Source organism: Watersipora subatra, chromosome 9 (genome assembly GCF_963576615.1).
Source record: "Watersipora subatra chromosome 9, tzWatSuba1.1, whole genome shotgun sequence".
Taxonomy (NCBI): domain Eukaryota; kingdom Metazoa; phylum Bryozoa; class Gymnolaemata; order Cheilostomatida; family Watersiporidae; genus Watersipora; species Watersipora subatra.
In genome coordinates, this window is record NC_088716.1 from 59,794,411 (window position 1) to 59,816,757 (window position 22,347).

Sequence of the window (22,347 nt, forward strand, 5' to 3'; positions counted from 1 at the left end):
ATTACACCACATCAGAGTCATTTAATAATTATCTATATAGTCATTATTCATGAAGATCCGTTACAGCGCAGAACTAGCAAGCGTACTAGTAAACTATAAGTTTGCATTTATGAAATTGATGTAACTTGCTGTTACGTGTGTCTATTTGGTTTTGGTACCAGATTTCCTTTAGGTCATTGATTCCATCTTTAGCTCATTCATGTGTGGTAAATATTCTCATGCTTGAAGCTTGCCCCAAACTTGCTCAGAGATAAGCGAGTATAAAGTTGCCGTGCTCAAAGATTGGTCAATCGCTCGGTAAATACTCCATAGCATCAAATATAGATGAAGTAAGTTGGAGCTGAAATAAACGTAAGCCAAGAGAGGAGGTGCGCTAAACAAGTATAAAACTACACTAAACAGAAAGTTTCGAACACAAGACTGTTTAAAAAGTTGAGCTGCAATCATGAGAATATTTTTAATACTGATCTTCTTTCTGACGACTCACGTCTACTTAAAAGGCATTGGCTACGGGAGATGTGATAAAATCGACAGCGCAGTCAGTGGAGGCAAAAACCTTCACGCTGACAACTCCAAAGCTATTGCCTCCATCTTAAGGAGCAACAGCAATACTAAGAAAAACATAGAATTCAAAAGACAAAGAAGAAGCAGCCAAACTAAGAGCAGGAGAAATAATGATCAAAATGGGAATTTAAGGCGAAAGCATGAAAGTCGCAAGGAATTCCAAAGGTAAGTAACAAAACAGTTACATAAGATAACCTCAAGTTCTGTTCTACTTTAATCTGTTTTGGAGTCAAATAGCAAAAAAGAATATGGAACAATTACAATTAATTAAAAAATTATTTTGCTCTCTAAAAATCTGTCTAAAATGACATTGATCTGATGTTGAAAGTCGCCAATAAAGGTTAGATTTGTAAAATCTTTGTTTAAAAAAATTTCAAATACAATGCCTAACTAATTCTTTACTAAGATTAGAGCAACGTCTGTTTGTCCGTCTGTTTGTCCATCTGTTCAAAGCCATGGTTGCAAGTTGAGAAAAAAGATTGCATCATGTGAGATTCAAACACGTGACATTAGGCTTGGCAGTTCAACAATCTTACACATGCACTAATTGAGCTCAGCCGCCTCTCCAAATATAATATGTTAACATTGTTATTAGACACTACAAACTGTTTCGGCATGAAAAAAAACAATAGGTGAGCTATCCTACAAGATAGCTAAATTTTGCCTAATAAACTTACAAATGTAATATTGACTGAAGCATCAGACTTACCTTTCATCAATAAATTAACTATCCTTTGCTTCATTTGGCAGTTTAGCAATAAAAGTAAGTCATTGTTTTACTTGACTTTTTCAGTGACTACCTTTTTCAGAACTTACCTTTTGGTAAGTTCAAGGTTTTTGCAACAAGCTTATGCTATAAGTTGACACATAGAATGTGGTATACCTCTTGATATCGGTTAGTATCGATAGCGAGCTAACTTTTCTATAACCTCCTTTAGCCTTCTTTATGTTCTAACCATGCCCTTCAAATAATATTACTGTTTTGAACAGAGCGATCCTTTTCTCTGTTTGATAACAATATGAGCGCAGTAAGAAAACAAGACATTTTTTATGAGGATAATTTTAAGACATAAAGAGAGATATAATTTTAAGACATAAAAAGAGATATAATTTTACGACATAAAGAGAGATATAATTTTAAGACATAAAGAGAGATATAATTTTAAGACATAAAGAGAGATATAATTTTAAGACATAAAGAGAGATATAATTTTAAGACATAAAGAGAGATATAATTTTAAGACATAAAGAGAGATATAATTTTAAGACATAAAGAGAGATATAATTTTAAGACATAAAGAGAGATATAATTTTAAGACATAAAGAGAGATATAATTTTAAGACATAAAGAGAGATATAATTTTAAGACATAAAGAGAGATATAATTTTAAGACATAAAGAGAGATATAATTTTAAGACATAAAGAGAGATATAATTTTAAGACATAAAGAGAGATATAATTTTAAGACATAAAGAGAGATATAATTTTAAGACATAAAGAGAGATATAATTTTAAGACATAAAGAGAGATATAATTTTAAGACATAAAGAGAGATATAATTTTAAGACATAAAGAGAGATATAATTTTAAGACATAAAGAGAGATATAATTTTAAGACATAAAGAGAGATATAATTTTAAGACATAAAGAGAGATATAATTTTAAGACATAAAGAGAGATATAATTTTAAGACATAAAGAGAGATATAATTTTAAGACATAAAGAGAGATATAATTTTAAGACATAAAGAGAGATATAATTTTAAGACATAAAGAGAGATCTAATTTTAAGACATAAAGAGAGATATAATTTTAAGACATAAAGAGAGATATAATTTTAAGACATAAAGAGAGATATAATTTTAAGACATAAAGAGAGATATAATTTTAAGACATAAAGAGAGATATAATTTTAAGACATAAAGAGAGATATAATTTTAAGACATAAAGAGAGATATAATTTTAAGACATAAAGAGAGATATAATTTTAAGACATAAAGAGAGATATAATTTTAAGACATAAAGAGAGATATAATTTTAAGACATAAAGAGAGATTTAATTTTAAGACATAAAGAGAGATATAATTTTAAGACATAAAGAGAGATATAATTTTAAGACATAAAGAGAGATATAATTTTAAGACATAAAGAGAGATATAATTTTAAGACATAAAGAGAGATATAATTTTAAGACATAAAGAGAGATATAATTTTAAGACATAAAGAGAGATATAATTTTAAGACATAAAGAGAGATATAATTTTAAGACATAAAGAGAGATATAATTTTTTGTCGACATTGGAGAAACAAAATAATTAATAACTGGAGTTGAATTGTAGCTAAAGGAGAAAACTAGGCATCACCAGTATAATTATATAACTACATGTATTTGCTAGATACTTGAGATACCTCAGACCAGAGTAATCAAAAAGGGGATTAGTAATGTGTTATAATAATAAAAGTCATACTCTTTCAGTATCAGAAGGTCCTCTCCAAATAGATCAGTTGTAGGGTTTTGCTGAATCCTTTACAAAGTGTGTACAGTCAATAGCCCAGCTCTTACCCTACGTACATGTGTACTAAATACTTACTCTACATACATGTGTACTAAATACTTACTTGACATACATTTGTAGTAGATACTTACTCTATATACATGTGAACTAAATACTTACTCTACATACATGTGTACCAAAAACTTACCCGACATACATGTCTAGTAAATACTTAATTGACATACAAAATGTATATGTTTACTAAATACTGTAGACTACAACAGCAACTAAACAAGAATGACATATTAGTTATTTTCTGGCTGTGGTTTTTAATGCAGTTCTAGTACAGTATCAAGTGTGTTGAGTAAATAAAAAGTGTGCCTCAATTTTATTAATAACCTGTTACTTAATAAAAACATTTCATAAAACAACAATAACATATATTGTTTGAAAACTGTGATCTATATTTATATTTTTCTTTGTTTGTATGTGTTTGTAATTGTCCAGCTGTAGCTATTAAAACCTTAAAATCAAAATTCCACATTCTAATTAATTAGAACTCATGGAGATCGCAACGCAGGATTTAAATTCATGCGCTCTACCATTAAGCTATACAAGACGTATTGACCAAAGACGTTATCATATATTCTATAGCGTATGCACATGCTAAATTACGCATTATTTAAAACTCTACAAACTATACCAACTCTATAAAACACGATGCTTTTTCATGTTTTCTTGAACATCTATTTTTGTTTTTCCATAAGGTTCAATTGCTATATCACGGTCAAGGCCAATTCTTTTTTACCCGGACAATGGTATTATTTCAATAGGAAGAGCCTCGAAATTTTCTCTTTGTTCGGCAAACCAAGACAGTAGGCTACGATATCTCATTTTTAAATGTGTACCAGTATCAAGAGGTACCAGTATCGTTATATTCAAATTTTTGATGGATAGTTTCAGGTGGAACAGTAATCTTTTTATACACACACTTCTATGCAAGAATTGTTATTATTAATTCAACATATTCAGAAATTTTATTTTGTTTTCTCACCGGTATTATTTGGATCAATGCCAAATCATCTTTTATTGCAATCAAAGCAAAACAGACCTAGTTTAGCTATTACTTACTATTTCACATTTACATCTAAACCCTTTTATAATTGTTTTACTTTTTTTAATTTGTTAGACCTGCACAAAACCTTTTCTTCATGATATAAAGTTTAAAAGTTACAGTTGTTTGACAAAGCTTGAAAACCATTACAGTTGTTTTTATTTTCTCTCTTAATTTATTTCAACTACACAAAACACTTTTCTCATGATATGTAGTTTGAAAGTTAAAACGGAAATTGATGTTATATGTTAAATACAAATCAATTTCCTGTGCAAAGATTTTCTATTACCCGGACAATTCTGGGTATTACAACTACATAGTAACTACATATATAAATTCAGTGTCTGTTTTTCATGTGACCGGTTGTAGTAATAAAGCTACAGAAATGAAAAAACCTGTTGCGCATTGGATTTTAACTAGTAACCTCCAAGCGGGCTTTCCACTATGCCATGCAGCTACATTGCTACACAATGGAATAATTGTGGTAATAATTATTACACCAGTTAAATACTTGCACTTGAAGTGCTTGCAAAAATACTATTAGTTACTACTAAGGCGCTTGACTGTAACGTAACGATTATCAGCAAGCTGGCTTCGGACAGCTTTGGGCACGGATCTTAGTGTAGTAAAGATTTAGACTAGCATAGGTTACTAGCTTAAATTACTCAAATTGGTTGGGGAAAAAAACTTAGCCATTGGCAACTAAATTTAACAACTAATGCTTATTTTTTTGTGCAAAAACCTTTTTTATTATCCGTCTAATAAATAATTATATTATTATGTGTTATTATTTTATTATGCAACTCCAGATATTCAGCTAGTTATGAATATGTTTATCGCATTAGCTATATTTGCTATGACACTACAATAGACTTTTTTTATTGATCCGGACTAGAGGATTATCTTACATGTATATTGAGTTTACAGTATCTAATCGTAGCTTTTAAACCATTGATTATGATACAATTAAACTGTGATGTAGATCAAAGAGTGGCTGTCACCTTTGCTTATATAAATTTTAGCCATTTTATAGAGCAACCTTCCATTCGCTATGACAGATTAGCAGAGAAAAATGTGTACCATTTTAAGTTGGAGCTAACTTGGGAACTTTCTATGCTTTATACAGATAACAGTGGAGTTCAATGGGTAAGTATCATAATAATTCTGTGTTCAGTTATAGAAAGTTCTAGTACAAAATCTATTGTTGCTATTAGTAGACTATGTATTAGCCTAAGCTGTCTTCATTGGTTTGTTCACCGTGACTAAGGTAGGTACCTACTGATGATACTTTCTTATAATCATAGCACTTGATATTTTTTTATACATCGTGAGTAACTTTTTAGATTCACGAAGTAGTTATTCTCTTTTTTTGGTGTACTCTACAAATCCTTCAACTTTTTCGGAAATATCGTATTGATAAATCTGTGTTTAAAATTGTCAACTTCTACAACTGTATTCAAACTCACTGCTACAAATATTACATGTAATTATTCTTACTCACTTTTTGGCAGGTCCAAATTTTTGATGCAAACATAGATCAGAAGTAGACATCTTGAAATATGCGTAGAAATAGCCTGTGTACTCGTAAAGAACAATAATCTGAGTACCCTCTGCAACAATAGCTTGTGCACTATTTAAAACAATAGACTGTGTACCCATTAAGAACAATAGCCTGTGTACCCTTTATGAACAATAGCCTGTGTAACCTTTAAGAATAATAGGCTGTGTACCCTTTATGAACAATAGCCTCTGTACATTGTAGGAACAATAGCCCATGTGCTCTTTAGGAACAATAGCCGCTATTCTTCAAACTCCTTAGCTTTCCATACTGGTATTTGGGTAAACAATCTTCTTCGAGAGCATTTTATAGATATGAAATATCTAGAGAAAGATCTCTCGTTCATGTCACTCCTGTTCACCATGACCATAGTTAAGTTTTCTTCCTATTTACATGTGCATTATCATGGCTAGCTTGCGGTAGATCAGTGGAGTCATAGAAGTATAAAAAGATATTGTACTTGATACGACTGTAAGAAAAATGGGTAGCTGCTGCAATATCAGAAGCGTTTGTCTTGTCTTCCACTACCTCTGTCGACGAAAAACGCAAAAAACATGAAAAACAAACATTTTAACATAGTACTACACTATGTTCTCAGAATGTTGACTTAGAAAAAGGCGGGCATCTGTATGCCTCACTAAATGGAACAAGAACTTTGCTAGAACCAGCAAATGTGGTGACACTAGATGGATTTCAGACAAAGTATATCGCCATCAACGGTCAGATACCCGGACCAACCATTGAAGTGCCTCTGGGAGCCACGGTAAGCCTTCAAGATCATTTCTGTAACAGCCAGTTTCAATCAAACACCATTTTATGATGACCGATGCAAACTTTTTAGTAGCTGCAACTATTTTTAACTGGTATCTCAAACACTTGCCATAAACAAAATATACTCAGCTAGCATGTTAGTAGTCTAACAGAACCATAGATGCAATATACTCAGCTAGCATGTTAGTAGTCTAACAGAACCATAGATGCAATATACTCAGATAGCGTGTTAGTAGTCTAACAGAATCATAGATGCAATATACTCAGATAGCATGTTAGTAGTCTAACTGAACCATAGATGCAATATACTCAGATAGCATGTTAGTAGTCTAACTGAATCATAGATGCAATATACTCAGCTAGCATGTTAGTAGTCTAACAGAATCATAGATGCAATATACTCAGATAGCGTGTTAGTAGTCTAACAGAATCATAGATGCAATATTCTAAGCTAGCATGTTAGTAGTCTAACTGAATCATAGATGCAATATACTCAGCTAGCATGTTAGTAGTCTAACAGAATCATAGATGCAGTATACTCAGCTAGCATGTTAGTAGTCTAACAGAACCATAGATGCAATATACTCAGATAGCATGTTAGTAGTCTAACTGAATCATAGATGCAATATACTCAGCTAGCATGTTAGTAGTCTAACAGAATCATAGATGCAATATACTCAGATAGCGTGTTAGTAGTCTAACAGAATCATAGATGCAATATTCTAAGCTAGCATGTTAGTAGTCTAACAGAACCATAGATGCAATATACTCAGCTAGCATGTTGGTAGTCTAACAGAATCATAGATGCAATATACTCAGCTAACATGTTAGTAGTCTAACAGAATCATAGATGCAATATATCCAGCTAGCATGTTAGTAGTCTAACTGAATCATAGATGCAATATACTCAGCTAGCATGTTAGTAGTCTAACAGAATGTATTACTTCTGCTATTCTCAATGTTACTAGTTTTAAATAAACCGCTTGTACTTCAAAAAACCTCAAATGACCTGCTGCGCTAAATGCTGGGCTAAAGATTCAAATATTTTACTGCTACTATTATCCTGACAGTCTAGTGTGAAAGATCATCAGGTGTGCTGACTAAGCACATGAAATACTAATGCGCACAATTATTAAGAGATAATGGAATGCAGTTGATAGGTGCAAGTATTACTGTGTTGGGCTTCTAAGCTAAACTTCATAAGTTCATGTACTGTTCAAGAAAACTTTTTTCTAATCTCCAAAAGTGGTTTCAGACAAACACGGCATTAAAATTAAGCATTATTTGCTAAATTTAGTTGCCATTGATTAAGTTTCCTTACTCAATAAGCTTGAGTAACTTGTGCTAATATAAATCTAATATAAATGGTTTCTGAAGCCATTTATATTAGATTTATATTAGATATTTAGATATATACATAACGTAATTGTTATAAGCAGTGGCTTCTGAAGCCAATTTGCTGATAATCGTTAATTGTTTATATTCATTATGTTAAGTATCAAACATCATTGCGCAAGTATGCATAATTCTGCTGCATAAGCATGTGCACAAGTATTCCATAGTATGACAAAAACAGCGTAATGTAATGGATAGCACACCTGTTTGCAGAACTGGTGGTTTCGAGTTCATATTCGGGGTAAACTGGGTTCCCGTTGCTAGATTAAATTGTTTTGAATTGACACACGGATGAAAAACACAGATCTATATATATACATATATTCTAGCCAAACACCCAGTGTTGTGTGGGTATTAAAAGCAGCTTATAAACAAAGGCAATCAATGTAGGGCCCCCCCCTCCCCCGCCATCAGCTTGGCACATTGCCAATGGCTAATTTAAGTAAGCTAGTATCCGTATTGCTAAACTTACTAATAAGAGCTGTGAGAGCAAGCTTTAGTGATGTTGGGCAGAATGTAATGCAAAGTTGCTAGGCATGTTTTTATTAAGATAACAGCTCATATCACCAAGGAATCTGTTGCAACTTGCATAACTCAATAGGTTAGGTAATCGACTGATGAACAGGAGGTTTTGAGATCAAATATTTTGCGATACGGATTTTTCATTGCTAGATAATAATCAGCTGTAGCTGGACAGGTCGAACAACAGACGAATGATGACAAGTTTCGAGGTTTCTCCCAAAACCAAACACGAGTGGAGCAATTGTTTGGGAGGTCTATAATAAATGCATGTGGACACAACTCACGAAAATTATTCATCAACATCTTCGCAAACCCTTGTACCGAAATCTCATCAACAAATTTAACCATTTTTCAATAGAGTCTTTTAAGTATAATAACGATACAAAACACATATAATTCTATTTAAATATGTAAACAAGTCTTTATTATTTGTAGACAATATCCTAAACCTTACCCATCTGACAAGATTATACACAAATAGGCAGATTAATTTGGCCTAAATTTGCAATAAAAAAACTTGACAAGCTATTTTAATCAAATTTAAGACCGGCCAACGATACCCCAATAAAGCCGTGCGACAGATAATAGAACTACTATTAGGCAAGGCGCATTTACTATTCACCAGTCTATAGCATTGTCTAATTGCCGAAGGTTTCTAATATTTTTCCGTTTTTCATATCTTGCAAAAATATTTAATTATAAGAATAATTGTTCATTTTATAAAATAATTATGAGATTTAATTATAAGAATATTTACTCAAATTTATTTATTCGCAGGTTTTTGTAATAAATGTAGACCGTTTGAGGCTTAGACCGATTTACAGGTACGAAATTGCAGTACACAGTTTTGTCAGCCTGTTTTTTTAAATTACCGAAGGTTTCATTAAATTATTTAAAACGTTAACCAAAATTTTTTACATCTTATGTACAAGCTAGGGCTGAACTACAATGCCCCTTTATGACGAGAACATTTTTTTATTTCACTCTGGTTTGCAGAAAACTTTCAGACGCGTGAACGCTCAGACTTGCTTTCTGTTAAAGATCGCTATCAAAACCATTCTACATTCAACACAACCAACTTTCACACTGTGTTTATTACTCAGCAGTTGCCATTTTACTTCTAATTTTGCATTTCAGAGATATAATAAACATATTTCCTTATTGCTGTTAAATTACATAAATTACAGTAGGTTAGGCCTACAGCTTTAATTGATATTCATTTTATTGTTGTAAACATAGGTTTGAGATAGTAGTGGATTAGGTGTGATTTTTACAGCCTTTTGCTTTGCATAATTGAATTTTTGAATTTAATTTCAAAACAACTTGACAACTACTATGGACATACAACTTTCCAGAAGACCACGTCGTGGCCGACGCAGTGGCCGCCCACGTATCTCTCAATTATTACAGCTCAATAGGAGGATAAATTGAAGGTCCTCACAGCAACCATCAGCATCAAATGCTAATGTTCAACAACAAGCTACTCAAATTAATAACAACAACTAATCTGATTCAGAGAATTCTTTAGTAGATGTTGTAGGCGATGTAAATGACATGATCTTGGCAGCCTCTTTGTTTCCAGGTGATGATCATGATTTTATGGACATCATTGATCATGAAAGTTTTGCACAAAACAATATCGCTCCTCCAAATGCTGCCCCCTTCATCATACTCCTCATTTTCAATCTTTAGATTGTCCTGATTATCAAGAACTGCGTAACAACTTTCTAGGCAGACTTGACAACATATCACAGCTCACATGTACTGGATGTAATGAAAAACATTTCATTACATACAATGCTCAAATACAATTATGTCATACGTGCAAACAAGTTCTCCTGTCAAATTCCTAGATTACTAGAATTTCCTTTTTGAAGTCGTGCTATCTCCAGCTTATTTTATATTATTTCGAACAACTTTCATTTACACTATACTCTGTCAATTCCTGTTGATAACTATTTTTTCAACAACCAGCACTACCCTTTTTTTTCCATTATCACTTATTCTATTATCAGGTCGTGGGCTGTATGACAGGAGAATTTCTAGTATATATATATATAGATTTAATAGAAAAATGCTGGGGCATCGCAACATTTATAGTGATTCGTAATTTTAATGTTCGACTGACTAAGTTGCTGGGCTATTGCCGCTCTGGACATCTTACATTGGTACTGTGTCAGAGTCTCAGCTCATGTGTCTTTTTCTGTAGGTTTACGTGAAAGTTAAGAACAAATTGCTAACAGACAGTGCAACGATCCACTGGCATGGATTAAGGCAGCGAAACACTCAGTGGTCTGATGGAACAGCTTATGTCTCACAATGTCCTATTCCACCCAGCAGCACATTCACTTATAAGTACTTAGATAAACACACCCAGCAGCACATTCACTTATAAGTACTTAGATAAACACACCCAGCAGCACCTTCACTTATAAGTACTTAGATAAACACACCCAGCAGCACTTTCACTTATAAGTACTTAGATAAACACACCCAGCAGCACCGTCACTTATAAGTACTTAGATAAATACACCCGGCAGCACCTTCACTTATAAGTACTTAGATAAACACACCCAGCAGCACCTTCACTTATAAGTACTTAGATAAACACACCCAGCAGCACCTTCACTTATAAGTACTTAGATAAACACACCCGGCAGCACCTTCACTTATAAGTACTCAGATAAACACACCCGGCAGCACCTTCACTTATAAGTACTTAGATAAACACACCCAGCAGCACATTCACTTATAAGTACTTAGATAAACACACCCAGCAGCACATTCACTTATAAGTACTTAGATAAACACACCCGTCAGCACCTTCACTTATAAGTACTCAAATAAACACACCCGGCAGCACCTTCACTTATAAGTACTTAGATAAACACACTCACTAGCTACCTGGGAATACATCGTTTCAATCTTTTCTACCTCTTTCAATGATATTTTCATTTATTAATTGCTAGTACATAGTTTTTGTTTTTAAAAGGCCTCCTTTCTTATGAAAATCATTAGTTTCATTTCTTCCTATCACCAGAAATAGAATCTTATGAGAAAATGAAGAAGTGAGTTCTTTAATCCATGACTAACATATTCAACAAGACTGTCATGCTGGGGTGAAGGTTGTATACCCAGGCCAGGCTCTCATTTAATTGCATTTTTCTTCTCCATAAATTATAGTTGAATTCTAAGAAATACACATAACCTGAAGCATAAATCAGCAGCCAATGTGTAAACATCAGTACATTTACTTGCTACCCAAAACAACAAATGAATTACCAGTACGTGTTGTTTCCGATTATGCGTGCCATAGTTTTGGGTGGATCATTCCCAATATTAATAGTTTAGGAAATTGTGAAATTTAAGCTAAGATTACGAAAAGCTATAAATATTCATGTTAAGTAAGCTTGTGTTGTGCTCTGAATATGTGATGATATATTGGTTATTGTGTTATACCCTGAACATGTGATGATATATTGGTTATTGTGTTATACCCTGAATATGTGATGATATATTGGTTATTGTGTTATACCCTGAATATGTGGTGATATATTGATTATTGCGTTATAATCTGAATATGTGATGATATATTGGTTATTGTGTTATACCCTGAATATGTGGTGATATATTGGTTATTGTGTTATACTCTGAATATGTGATGATATATTGGTTATTGTGTTATACTCTGAACATGTGATGATATATTGGTTATTGTGTTATACTCTGAATATGTGGTGATATATTGGTTATTGTGTTATACCCTGAACATGTGGTGATATATTGATTATTGTGTTATACCCTGAATATGTGGTGATATATTGGTTATTGTGTTATACCCTGAATATGTGGTGATATATTGGTTATTGTGTTATACCCTGAATATGTGGTGATATATTGGTTATTGTGTTATACCCTGAATATGTGATGATATATTGGTTATTGTGTTATACCCTGAATATGTGGTGATATATTGATTATTGCATTATAATCTGAATATGTGATGATATATTGGTTATTGTGTTATACCCTGAATATGTGGTGATATATTGGTTATTGTGTTATACCCTGAATATGTGATGATATATTGGTTATTGTGTTATACCCTGAATATGTGGTGATATATTGATTATTGCGTTATAATCTGAATATGTGATGATATATTGGTTATTGTGTTATACCCTGAATATGTGGTGATATATTGGTTATTGTGTTATACTCTGAATATGTGATGATATATTGGTTATTGTGTTATACTCTGAACATGTGATGATATATTGGTTATTGTGTTATACTCTGAATATGTGGTGATATATTGGTTATTGTGTTATACCCTGAATATGTGGTGATATATTGGTTATTGTGTTATACCCTGAATATGTGATGATATATTGGTTATTGTGTTATACCCTGAATATGTGGTGATATATTGGTTATTGTGTTATACCCTGAATATGTGGTGATGACTTGATTGCTGTGTTATACCCTGAACATGTGGTGATGACTTGATTGCTGTGTTATACCCTGAACATGTGGTGATGACTTGATTGCTGTGTTATACCCTGAACGTGTGGTGATGACTTGATTGCTGTGTTATACCCTGAACATGTGGTGATGACTTGATTGCTGTGTTGCAATCTGAGCATGTAATCATGAATATGTTGTGTTGTAATTTGAGTATGTGATGGTATACTAATTGTGGTGTTACACTCTGAGCATGTGATGATGGACTTATTGTTGTGTTAGTTTCTAAACATATGATGGTGTTCTAATTGTGGTGTTATACTCTGAGCATGTGATGGCATAATAATTGCGGTGCTATAGTTTGAACATGTGATGATGGGCTTATGTTGTGTTAGGCTCTGAACAGGAGTGGTGGACTTTTTTATTCTTAGTAATTTAAACATGCGTACCTTAATCGTTATAATTGAACATATTACAGACAAACAGTCACTTAAATTTATATACATAAAGTGTACAACATTAGGGAGAGTATATAGTAGACTACTTTATACTAATAAACATGTTTTAGACCTACTGGTGTATATATTATGTATATATTACTAGAGGCATCATACAGTATGCTACTGTATGGTAAGAAAATACATTATTGGCCAACTGTTGTATATATTATGTATAACTTTTCTTGTATTTGATTGACAGATTTGTTGCGGATCTTGCTGGAACTTTTTGGTATCACTCGCACCTGGACATGCAGAGGATGGACGGGTTGTTTGGAGCTCTGATAGTTCATGACACGTCTAGACCTTCCTTTCCATCATTCACAGTTCAAATTCATGACTGGCTTCACATGGACTCTGATCAGTTTGCCACAGACCTTTATGGTCCAGAAGATGGAATAGCTCTGTATAGACGTGAGTTTTGGAGTAAAGTACCGTAATATTGATTCCAGCTGCATAGGGATGAAATGGATAAATAGTAGGCCATTTTTAATTTTTGATAATTTTCTTTTTTTTCAATACTTCACAGATGGGCATCAACTCACTCATTATTTCTTTTGCATCCCTGTTGTGCATCCATTGTTTCTAGTTTATAGTAGTAACAATTGTTCGTGCTCCTGGCCAGAGCAAATGAACAAATTCAGTTGCATTGCATTTACATGTATATATAATATATCTTTTATAGTATTATATAATAGTATTATAAATATTATATATTTTGTTATACACATTATATATAAGATATAACATGTAATATATTATATTTGATATATATAATATATACATAATATAATTATATATAAAATTTCTATACATTGTTAGAATAACTTTATTAATAAATGCACTCATTGTTACAAGAATGTGGCAAAAGTTGATGGCAACCTAACTTTTCTTAACAAAATAAACTTTGATGACCAGATTCGTTTTATTATATCATTGAACTTGCATTAAAAAGGGAGACAAGTACAAGCCTAAAGATTACTGCTCCCTTGCCCATTTTGGCAGCGATTCCTGACAGATATGATGACTTGGCAGAGGAAGATGTCGGAGATCTAAAGTCTGACTCTTTCCTTATCAATGGACGAGGCCGGTTTAACAATAACTCAGCACCGCTGACAGTTCATAAGGTCACCTCTGGACAGCAGTATCTGTTCAGGTTTATCAATACAGGCTTCGACAACATGATTGAGGTAGTCTAGTTCAAAAAATTGTTTCATGATGTTTCAGTTGTTGAAAATTCAAATACACTGTTTTCATGCTTTGAACTAATTTGGAGTTGCCTGCTGCTGACGAGTTCAACTCTTACCAGTTCAGCGATTCGGCATTGCACCATAGATTTTTCCAAGATTTGTGATGTATCCCTTGAAACAAATCTTGTTAAAGTAGATTGGCTTTTAGGTCAAGGTCATTTTTCAATTCATGTTTCAACTAGTTGCGCTAAAAAGAAATTATTTGAAAATCTTTATACGAGCAACTTATCCTTTGCATGTAAATGTTATAGTGAAGGCAAAAATTCAAACTGAAACAATAGTAAGTAATAGCAGAAAGTTTTCGTAGCAGAGATCCATGTGGTTGTTTGCTGAATTTTTTTACTTCCAGTGGGGAGAGCTTAGCCAAATATTATCAATTCAAGTCTATCAGGAGTGAGCGTTTTTATGATGTCAAAGTACTTTCACAGCAAATGCTTTCACACAAATTTAGCAAATGTATTCGAATGAAGAAAATGTAATAATAGTAGATTGTGGCACAGCCTCCTTCACTTCATTATATCTTTTGCTTTTCAGGTGTCAATAGACAACCACAAGATGACAGTTATTGGTACTGACAGCTCAGAGGTAGAGCCTGTTATAGTGGACTCGGTGTTTCTGGCTATTGGAGAGAGAGTAGATGCTCTTATTACTGCTTGGAAAATGTCAGGTGAAGTCATAGTTATCAAATGAGAACACTTCTTGCTATGCCATTATTCAATACAACTAATTCCAGTCTATCTAGCATTTATCATATACATGTATGTAGCTGGGACCATTGCTTAGAGAAGGTCCTCTGCAAATATTTTTCCATAGAAAATATCTTCAGTGTTAAAAAGTTAAACTATTCGACAGATGTCTACTGCACTCGCGCTAAAAGATTTTGAGTGACAAAGTGTGAGAGTTTCATTAAGTTTACAAAGAAAGACAATTTTTCTATCCCTGCATTTTCCCGCTGTAAATGGGTTTGCAGTTTCTCGCACTTACAATCGTAGAAGCGGTCAAATTCAAACTCATGTGAAACCAGTTCGCTTTGCTAAATTTGTGCACATGCATTTGCTAAAAGAGTATTATTGCCATCATAAAATCTTTCACTGCTGATTGATTCGAATCGACCGTACATACCCTAAGACACTTATATTTCGCTAGTATTTAATTTCGTGAGTAGCATACAGAGTAAAATTTTGCAGCAACTTAATTTCGCAGCTCTGATGAGTGCGAAAATATAGTGATGTGAAAATAAATGCATTGGAACAAACATTAGATTCCTCAGGTCCAGTTCACCGATAAAGAAAAATTTCAAATTGCGACTAGTTTGTAATTGTGAACCGCAGGTAGAATGGCGTGGGCAAGGTCGATAATGCAATTTGATCGCTTGATGCCATTTGTTTCTTGGACTATCAACAGGCCCGTATTCCCTGGGGCGGCTGGCTGAGCCGCCCCAACTTTTTTGGGAATTTTTCACGGCTAAGTACAGTCAAACTCGGATAACTCGCCATCGGATAAAATGTAACATTTCATCTCAAACACAAGGTTAACTCGAAAGGATTTGTTTGGTCAGTTCCAGCACAATGATAAATTGCTTCAGATAACTTGACCTCAACATCATTTATTCGAAAATTTATTTGCCCAACGGCCAAGGACACAGTTTTTATCGCTGTAGAATATCACTTCATTCCAAGCCATAGAGACAAACATCAACTTTTAGTAGTTCTTAGGCATCATTATTATCATCATCAGCGGCAAAATATTCTTTTTAACAACTTTTATAAAGGTTTGCAAAGGATCAAGTTTTACCAAACACCCGCTTAGCCATTGTCCCAGCAAAAGCGTAAAAACCTCTGAATGAACTTAAAATAAAATCCGCAAAATTGATCTTTGTTAAAACGCTCAAAAGAAAAAGATGTCTTTTTTCTGAGCGTTTTAACTGTCAAGTTTTGCCTATTTTAATTTTAAAACGTCTCGTCAGTCACATCACCTAAAACAAAACAAATCTCAAAAACTAGAAAAATGTTGATATTTTCCGATAAAAAATTTTAAAACTTCGCATGAGAGGCTCGGCTGAGGCCCTACATGAGAGAAACCTGTTGGGGGCTTACACCGCCCTCTTCCACACCCATAGGTGGTCAGAACTAGTCGCCTAACATTAGCCGCCCCAACTTGCAACCAGTGAATACAGGCCTGACTATCAATGAACAAAGCTATTTAATTTCGCATTTTCGCTCATTCAATATGATAGTTTAGTTTCGCACATGAAATTTTTGCGAGAGGATGACTCCGCAAAAACGCAAAGGTTAGATGAGGCAAATACATAAGTGTCTTAGGGTAGCTAAGTTTTTTAGTGAAGGTAAAATACTTCAGCTTTGCGATCAATTATGATCATATACTGTGGCTTAGCGCAATTGGTTGACCACACAGGAATTTAAAAGTCAGTGGGACCCAAAAGAGAGTCTACTTTAACATTTTTTTGAGGGATACTGTGGGAGTCTTAGAAAGATGTATAAACATATCATCCTACCGCTGCAACTCTAAATTGTTAAAACGGTAGGATGCAAATTCGTCAGCAGTGGACAACTCCAGTCTTATTTGAAACATGAAAACACAGTATATAACATGGTATAGATACTTTGATTATTATATTTCTTATACACTGACAATACTGAATAACATGTGGCTAATATGGATCTCACTTTAGCTCAGCTCTTTGCTGTCTGATGGATTTGCTGCTGTCACTGACTACCTGCTATGTCCCTCGCTCCATAAACTCAGGTATTTGTATACACTTGTCTGCTGATACCTTATAGGGAGTTACTGGGTGAGATACAGAGCACCTCACAAAAGTCAAACTCCTTTGGGCAAATCCATTCTCTCCTATGAACGCTTAACACTAGATCCAACATCTGAAGCGACGAAATGTCTGACGGACAATCCTTGCGTGGCTCTCAACTGTCCTTTTAGTACAGCTCCTGGTTGGAGGTGTATACCAATCTCTTCACTGCACTCCACTTCCTACCATAGTACTGAGATTTCTCTGCTCAGGTTAGTGTTTATATGAGACTAGACAAATGCCCGGCATTGCCCGGGTACTAAAAATCTTTGCACTGAAGATTTATTTTTAATTAACATATAACAGCAGTTGCCATTATAACTTTCCAATTTCATATCATGAAAAAAGTGTTTCATACAGGTTAAGTAAATTAAGAAAAAATAAAGCAAGTGTTACGATTTTTCCAACTTTGTCAAACAACTGTAACTTTCAAATGTGCAGGTCAAATAAATAGAGAAATCAAATAGAACAACAGTAATAATGTTTGAATATAATTGTGAAATAATTAGCAGGTAATGGCTAAATTAAGTCTGTTTTGCTATGATTACTAAAAAAAAGTATTTGGTGATGATACATTTAATACGAACTTGAAAAAAAAAATAAAAATTCTGAATGTGTTGAATTATTAATAAAAATTAGTGTATAGAAGTGTGTGTATAATAAAGGTTACCGTTGCAGCAGAAGCTATCCATCAAAACTTTGAATACGGCGATAATGGTACAAAATTAAAAATGAGATGGCGAACTGTTCTTATCTGGTACTTTTTCTGACCGAATGGAGAGAGAATGTAGAAGCTATTCCTACTCGAGATAATACAAATGTTCATAAGAAAAGTATTTTGCTTTGACATACTTAACAACCGAACCCTAGGAAAACCCAGAAAATGAGTGTAACAGTATATTTGAAATTGAAATGGCACATTTTAAAATTACAAATTAAAAAATGGGTAATGGTAGCAAAAATTTAGTTTTCAAAAATTTTAAACAAAATAACAAATGCAAAAAGTAATATTAAGCAATAATTAAAAGTGTGCGATTAGCACATGCAATCGCGCAAAAAGATACTGAGTACCGACATGTGTATATGGTACGAGCGAGGAACACGATATGAACGGCTTAGCCTTGTGGTTAGGTGCACCTGTTTACAAACTTGTATTTGCAGTTTTTGTGATTTCTAAACCAACTCAAAGCGGATTTTTCGTTCGTATATTTTAATTGCTTTTGCTGGAAACGACGACGACGACAGGCGACGACAGGCGACGACATAATTAATCCTGCTTACCAATCTGTTTCAACTACTGATGCAATAAAAATGTTTTTGAAAGTGCTTATTTTATTTTAAAGCGGACTAGACAAACACGGACTAATCTTGTTTATTAATCTACTTTGATGTAATGTAGTAAAACAGCTAACTTAATATAAATGCCTTTGAAAAGGCTGCTACTACTGGAATCTCATATACTGCCTATTAACTACCTCGTGAACCCCTTAGCACTCTTGTCATACAGGTTTTAACAGACTCTTTAAGTGAGCCTGACTAGGGGACTTTATACCCTTGATGAATTTATGAGTTGTGGCTGTTAGGCAACCTCTATGCCTTGATGAATCTATCAGCAAACATTATGACTGTAGAGGAAGCAACATTAGTGAGCATTTCATAGCCTACAGCTACATGGCCGGAGATTCTCTCAACGGGCGTACTCTAGTCTTACCTCCTTCGCCGCTGTACCAGAAAGATTACAGAACTTCAGGAATTAAATGTAATGAACAAACTTGCAATTCTGAAGGCTGTTCTTGCACTCATGTACAAAGTCTACCTCCAAATGTAAGTCACATGACTGTAGCGAACACATTGCTTTTTTCTTAAAAGGCTGGTCTTTGTTGACAGATGCATGAACGCCGATTTAAATATTACAGCAAATCATACAGATAGTCGTCGTGCATCATGTACTTAAACATTTCATTCACACTTGGCACATGCACGGATACAGATTTGCTGTGTTGAGAGTTGTCTACCCACCAAAAGATGACAAATCTGGACTTATCATGTCAACACGTGAGTCTTTTATGCCTTTTATGGAAAGCAAGCGGCGCATAATCCATACGCAGGACATACAAGTTTCCCTGACACAATCCTTTTAGGCTCCACAGACTGTTCCTTTTGGGTCAGTAGCTAGAAACACATTTATGCAGACAATAGTCTTACAAATCACATTTATTCTGGGTTTTTTTTCATGCAACATTGGGATGGTAGTATAAGCGGAACATAAGGGAACCCATTATTAAGAAATAGAACAGATGTTCTACTCGTACTAACATACCAGCATCGACTTTACATCAGCATCAGGAAACTTAGAATAAATGGGGTATTGCCTGGGACTAACATACAGTAGTTGATAGTGCTAGTTTCTTATGTACGCTCTTCTTAATGGAATTACTATAAGTTTGACATTTTCTTGTAATGTATGAAACAATTATTAGCTTAACTCTCCAAAAAATTTGAATTTGAAGGTTTTAAAGTTTTTCCTTGCTTATATAAAAGAATGAGATTGTTTTGTTAGTTTTGAGAGGTTTACTTGTCTCTCATGATATCTGAGGATTATTAGCTACTTTATGGCTCAACACTAGCTTGCTTCAACTAGACTTTCATTTGACATATTATTTCAATGTGTAGACAACTCTAAAACTATGGACCTGAATTCCTTCATCATTTCAGAAAAATATTCATTTTTGGATGAAAAGTCTGAAGAGCTAAAAACAAAAAACAACACATCAATATTAATTAACAAACTGTATAAAAATTTGTACATGTGTGATATATACTATATAAACTAGATATTAAGTTACTATTAAATTATTAAAATGTAAGTTGAATATAATTTAAAAAGCATTATAGTACTCTCATTCCTTAAAGGCTATGAAAGTCTTAATCTAGTAGTTACTATTCTTTGTGATATCGCTAAGATACTATGAGCATAGTTATGCCTTCCAGAATCTTTACAAACTAAAGGTACTAATTATATGCATGGTATAATCAGCTGCACTTAGAGTAGTTTGTTGAAAACAATAAATATATTTATTAATAACTAGCAGTAGGACCAGCGATGCCTGCATTTCTTTCATGTGCATTCAGATGTTTGGATGTTTAGAGGCAGGTGGTTGTTTAGTAGGTTGGTTTTCAGAAACCAGGCGGAGTTCTGAAACCAAAAATTCTCGGCAAAATGATGGAAGGCATGGAGCATATGAATGTGAAATTTAGATGAGATGAGGCAAAAATGTAAAAACGTGTGTGCACACTGATGGACACACACGCGCAGACATTAACAGCCACACAGACACACAATGACAAACAGACGAACAGACAGACACAATGACAAACAGACAAACAGACAGACACACAATGACAAACAAACAGACAGACACACAATGACGAACAGACGAACAGACAGACACAATGACAAACAGACGAACAGGCAGACACAATGACAAACTGACAAACATACAGACACAATGACAAACAAACGAACAGACAGACACACAATGACAAACAAACAGTCAGACACAATGACAAGCAAATGAACAGGTAGTGGTTGTATGCAATTTGTTCATATCACGTAAGTTGAATTAAATTGGAAACCTGTAATTGTCATGTGAAAAACAAAGAAACAAACCATAAAAGATCTTGCAACCTTTAATTGAAGTGAAATAAACACTTAGCATAGATAAACTAAGAAGTGAGAATAAGCAAAGCAAATAGTCTCAGAGGAAGAGGCTCCTCTAAAAACCTGAGAGACTTTATGAGTTTAAAGATCAACTAGGTGGTTATTAACATTTTCATTCATACTAATTTGTACTTTAAACAGTTAACAGGGACATTACCTGCTCCAATCATTTCTGTCATGATGCTCGCTGGATAAACTCAACACTCGGAGATGTGGCGGTAGACAGACCACCCTTAAAGGATACCGTGCTAATCCCTGTAGGTGGTTACGCTATTATAAGAGTATTCACAGACAACCCTGGCTACTGGATGGCTCATTGTCACCAGGCGGAGCATCTGCATGAGGGTAAGACAATTCCTTAAATAGGTATCTTTAGAGATATTCTCTAACAAAGGAGTTTATAAAAGCAGTTTTTTTCTATTTTATTGCTTGTATTGAAATGCAATGATGCCTCAACACTATAGGCATGACTTACCTACATGTGTAGAATGAGTTATAGACCTTTAGAGTGTGAAGAGCAAACATGTCATTTAGAAATATCTCAGTGTGGCATAAATTGAATTGAGAAGAATGAAATAAGATTTGACTTGTAGGCATGGCTATGATCTATGACATTGCTGGAGAAACAGTAGATGTTCCTAATGGATTTCCTGGTTGTGGAGATTTCTTGCTTAATGAGACCGCCTTTTAACCGAGTTGAAATTTCAGAATATGAATATGGGCAATTTTCTATATTAGAAATATCATTCTATTCTGATTTTTTCTTCTTTAACATAAGCATTATTCGAAAATTATCCTAAATTATCCAGTCCTGCATTGTAAAATGTATCATCTGGCTTTACTAACATACAGTGAGTAAATTTACGTCAGATGTATCATTGCAGACTTCAACGCTGCGCATCATGTAATGAATTTTATAAACATAAAACATCTACCAAGTTTTTAACAGACCTATTATAACCTGTGAAACAATTTCTCATCACAAGCATAATCACTTATATAAATACTTAAAAGCATTTCCTTTGAATATGTATTTCAAAAACTATTGTATGATGAACCTTGCCTTTTCATGTTACAAACACAAAGAGAGGTTAACTCCTACTAAATAGGTAATCATATCTAGTGAGAAGCAGAAATATTCAAATGAAAGATGCAGTGATCGGATGATTATT

The 22,347-nt window shown here is 33.8% G+C and overlaps 1 protein-coding gene across 2 annotated transcripts; it reads left to right on the forward strand.

The window, feature by feature from the left end:
* Positions 1–603: 603 nt before the first annotated feature.
* On the forward strand, positions 604–22,121 carry LOC137403713 (uncharacterized). Of its 2 annotated transcripts, none has more exons than XM_068089726.1 (12): positions 604–729; positions 5,196–5,319; positions 6,330–6,494; positions 10,629–10,774; positions 13,583–13,794; positions 14,386–14,570; positions 15,165–15,297; positions 17,432–17,666; positions 19,086–19,278; positions 19,371–19,509; positions 21,317–21,520; positions 21,769–22,121. In XM_068089726.1, the coding sequence occupies exons 2-12, from the start codon at positions 5,287–5,289 to the stop codon at positions 21,864–21,866; spliced, it is 1,743 nt and encodes a 580-aa protein (XP_067945827.1). In that variant the 5' UTR covers positions 604–729; positions 5,196–5,286; the 3' UTR covers positions 21,867–22,121. The 2 variants fall into 2 exon arrangements, with proteins under 2 accessions (XP_067945827.1, XP_067945828.1); XM_068089727.1 differs by having other exon boundaries at positions 622–729; positions 5,232–5,319.
* The last annotated feature ends 226 nt before the right edge of the window (positions 22,122–22,347 follow it).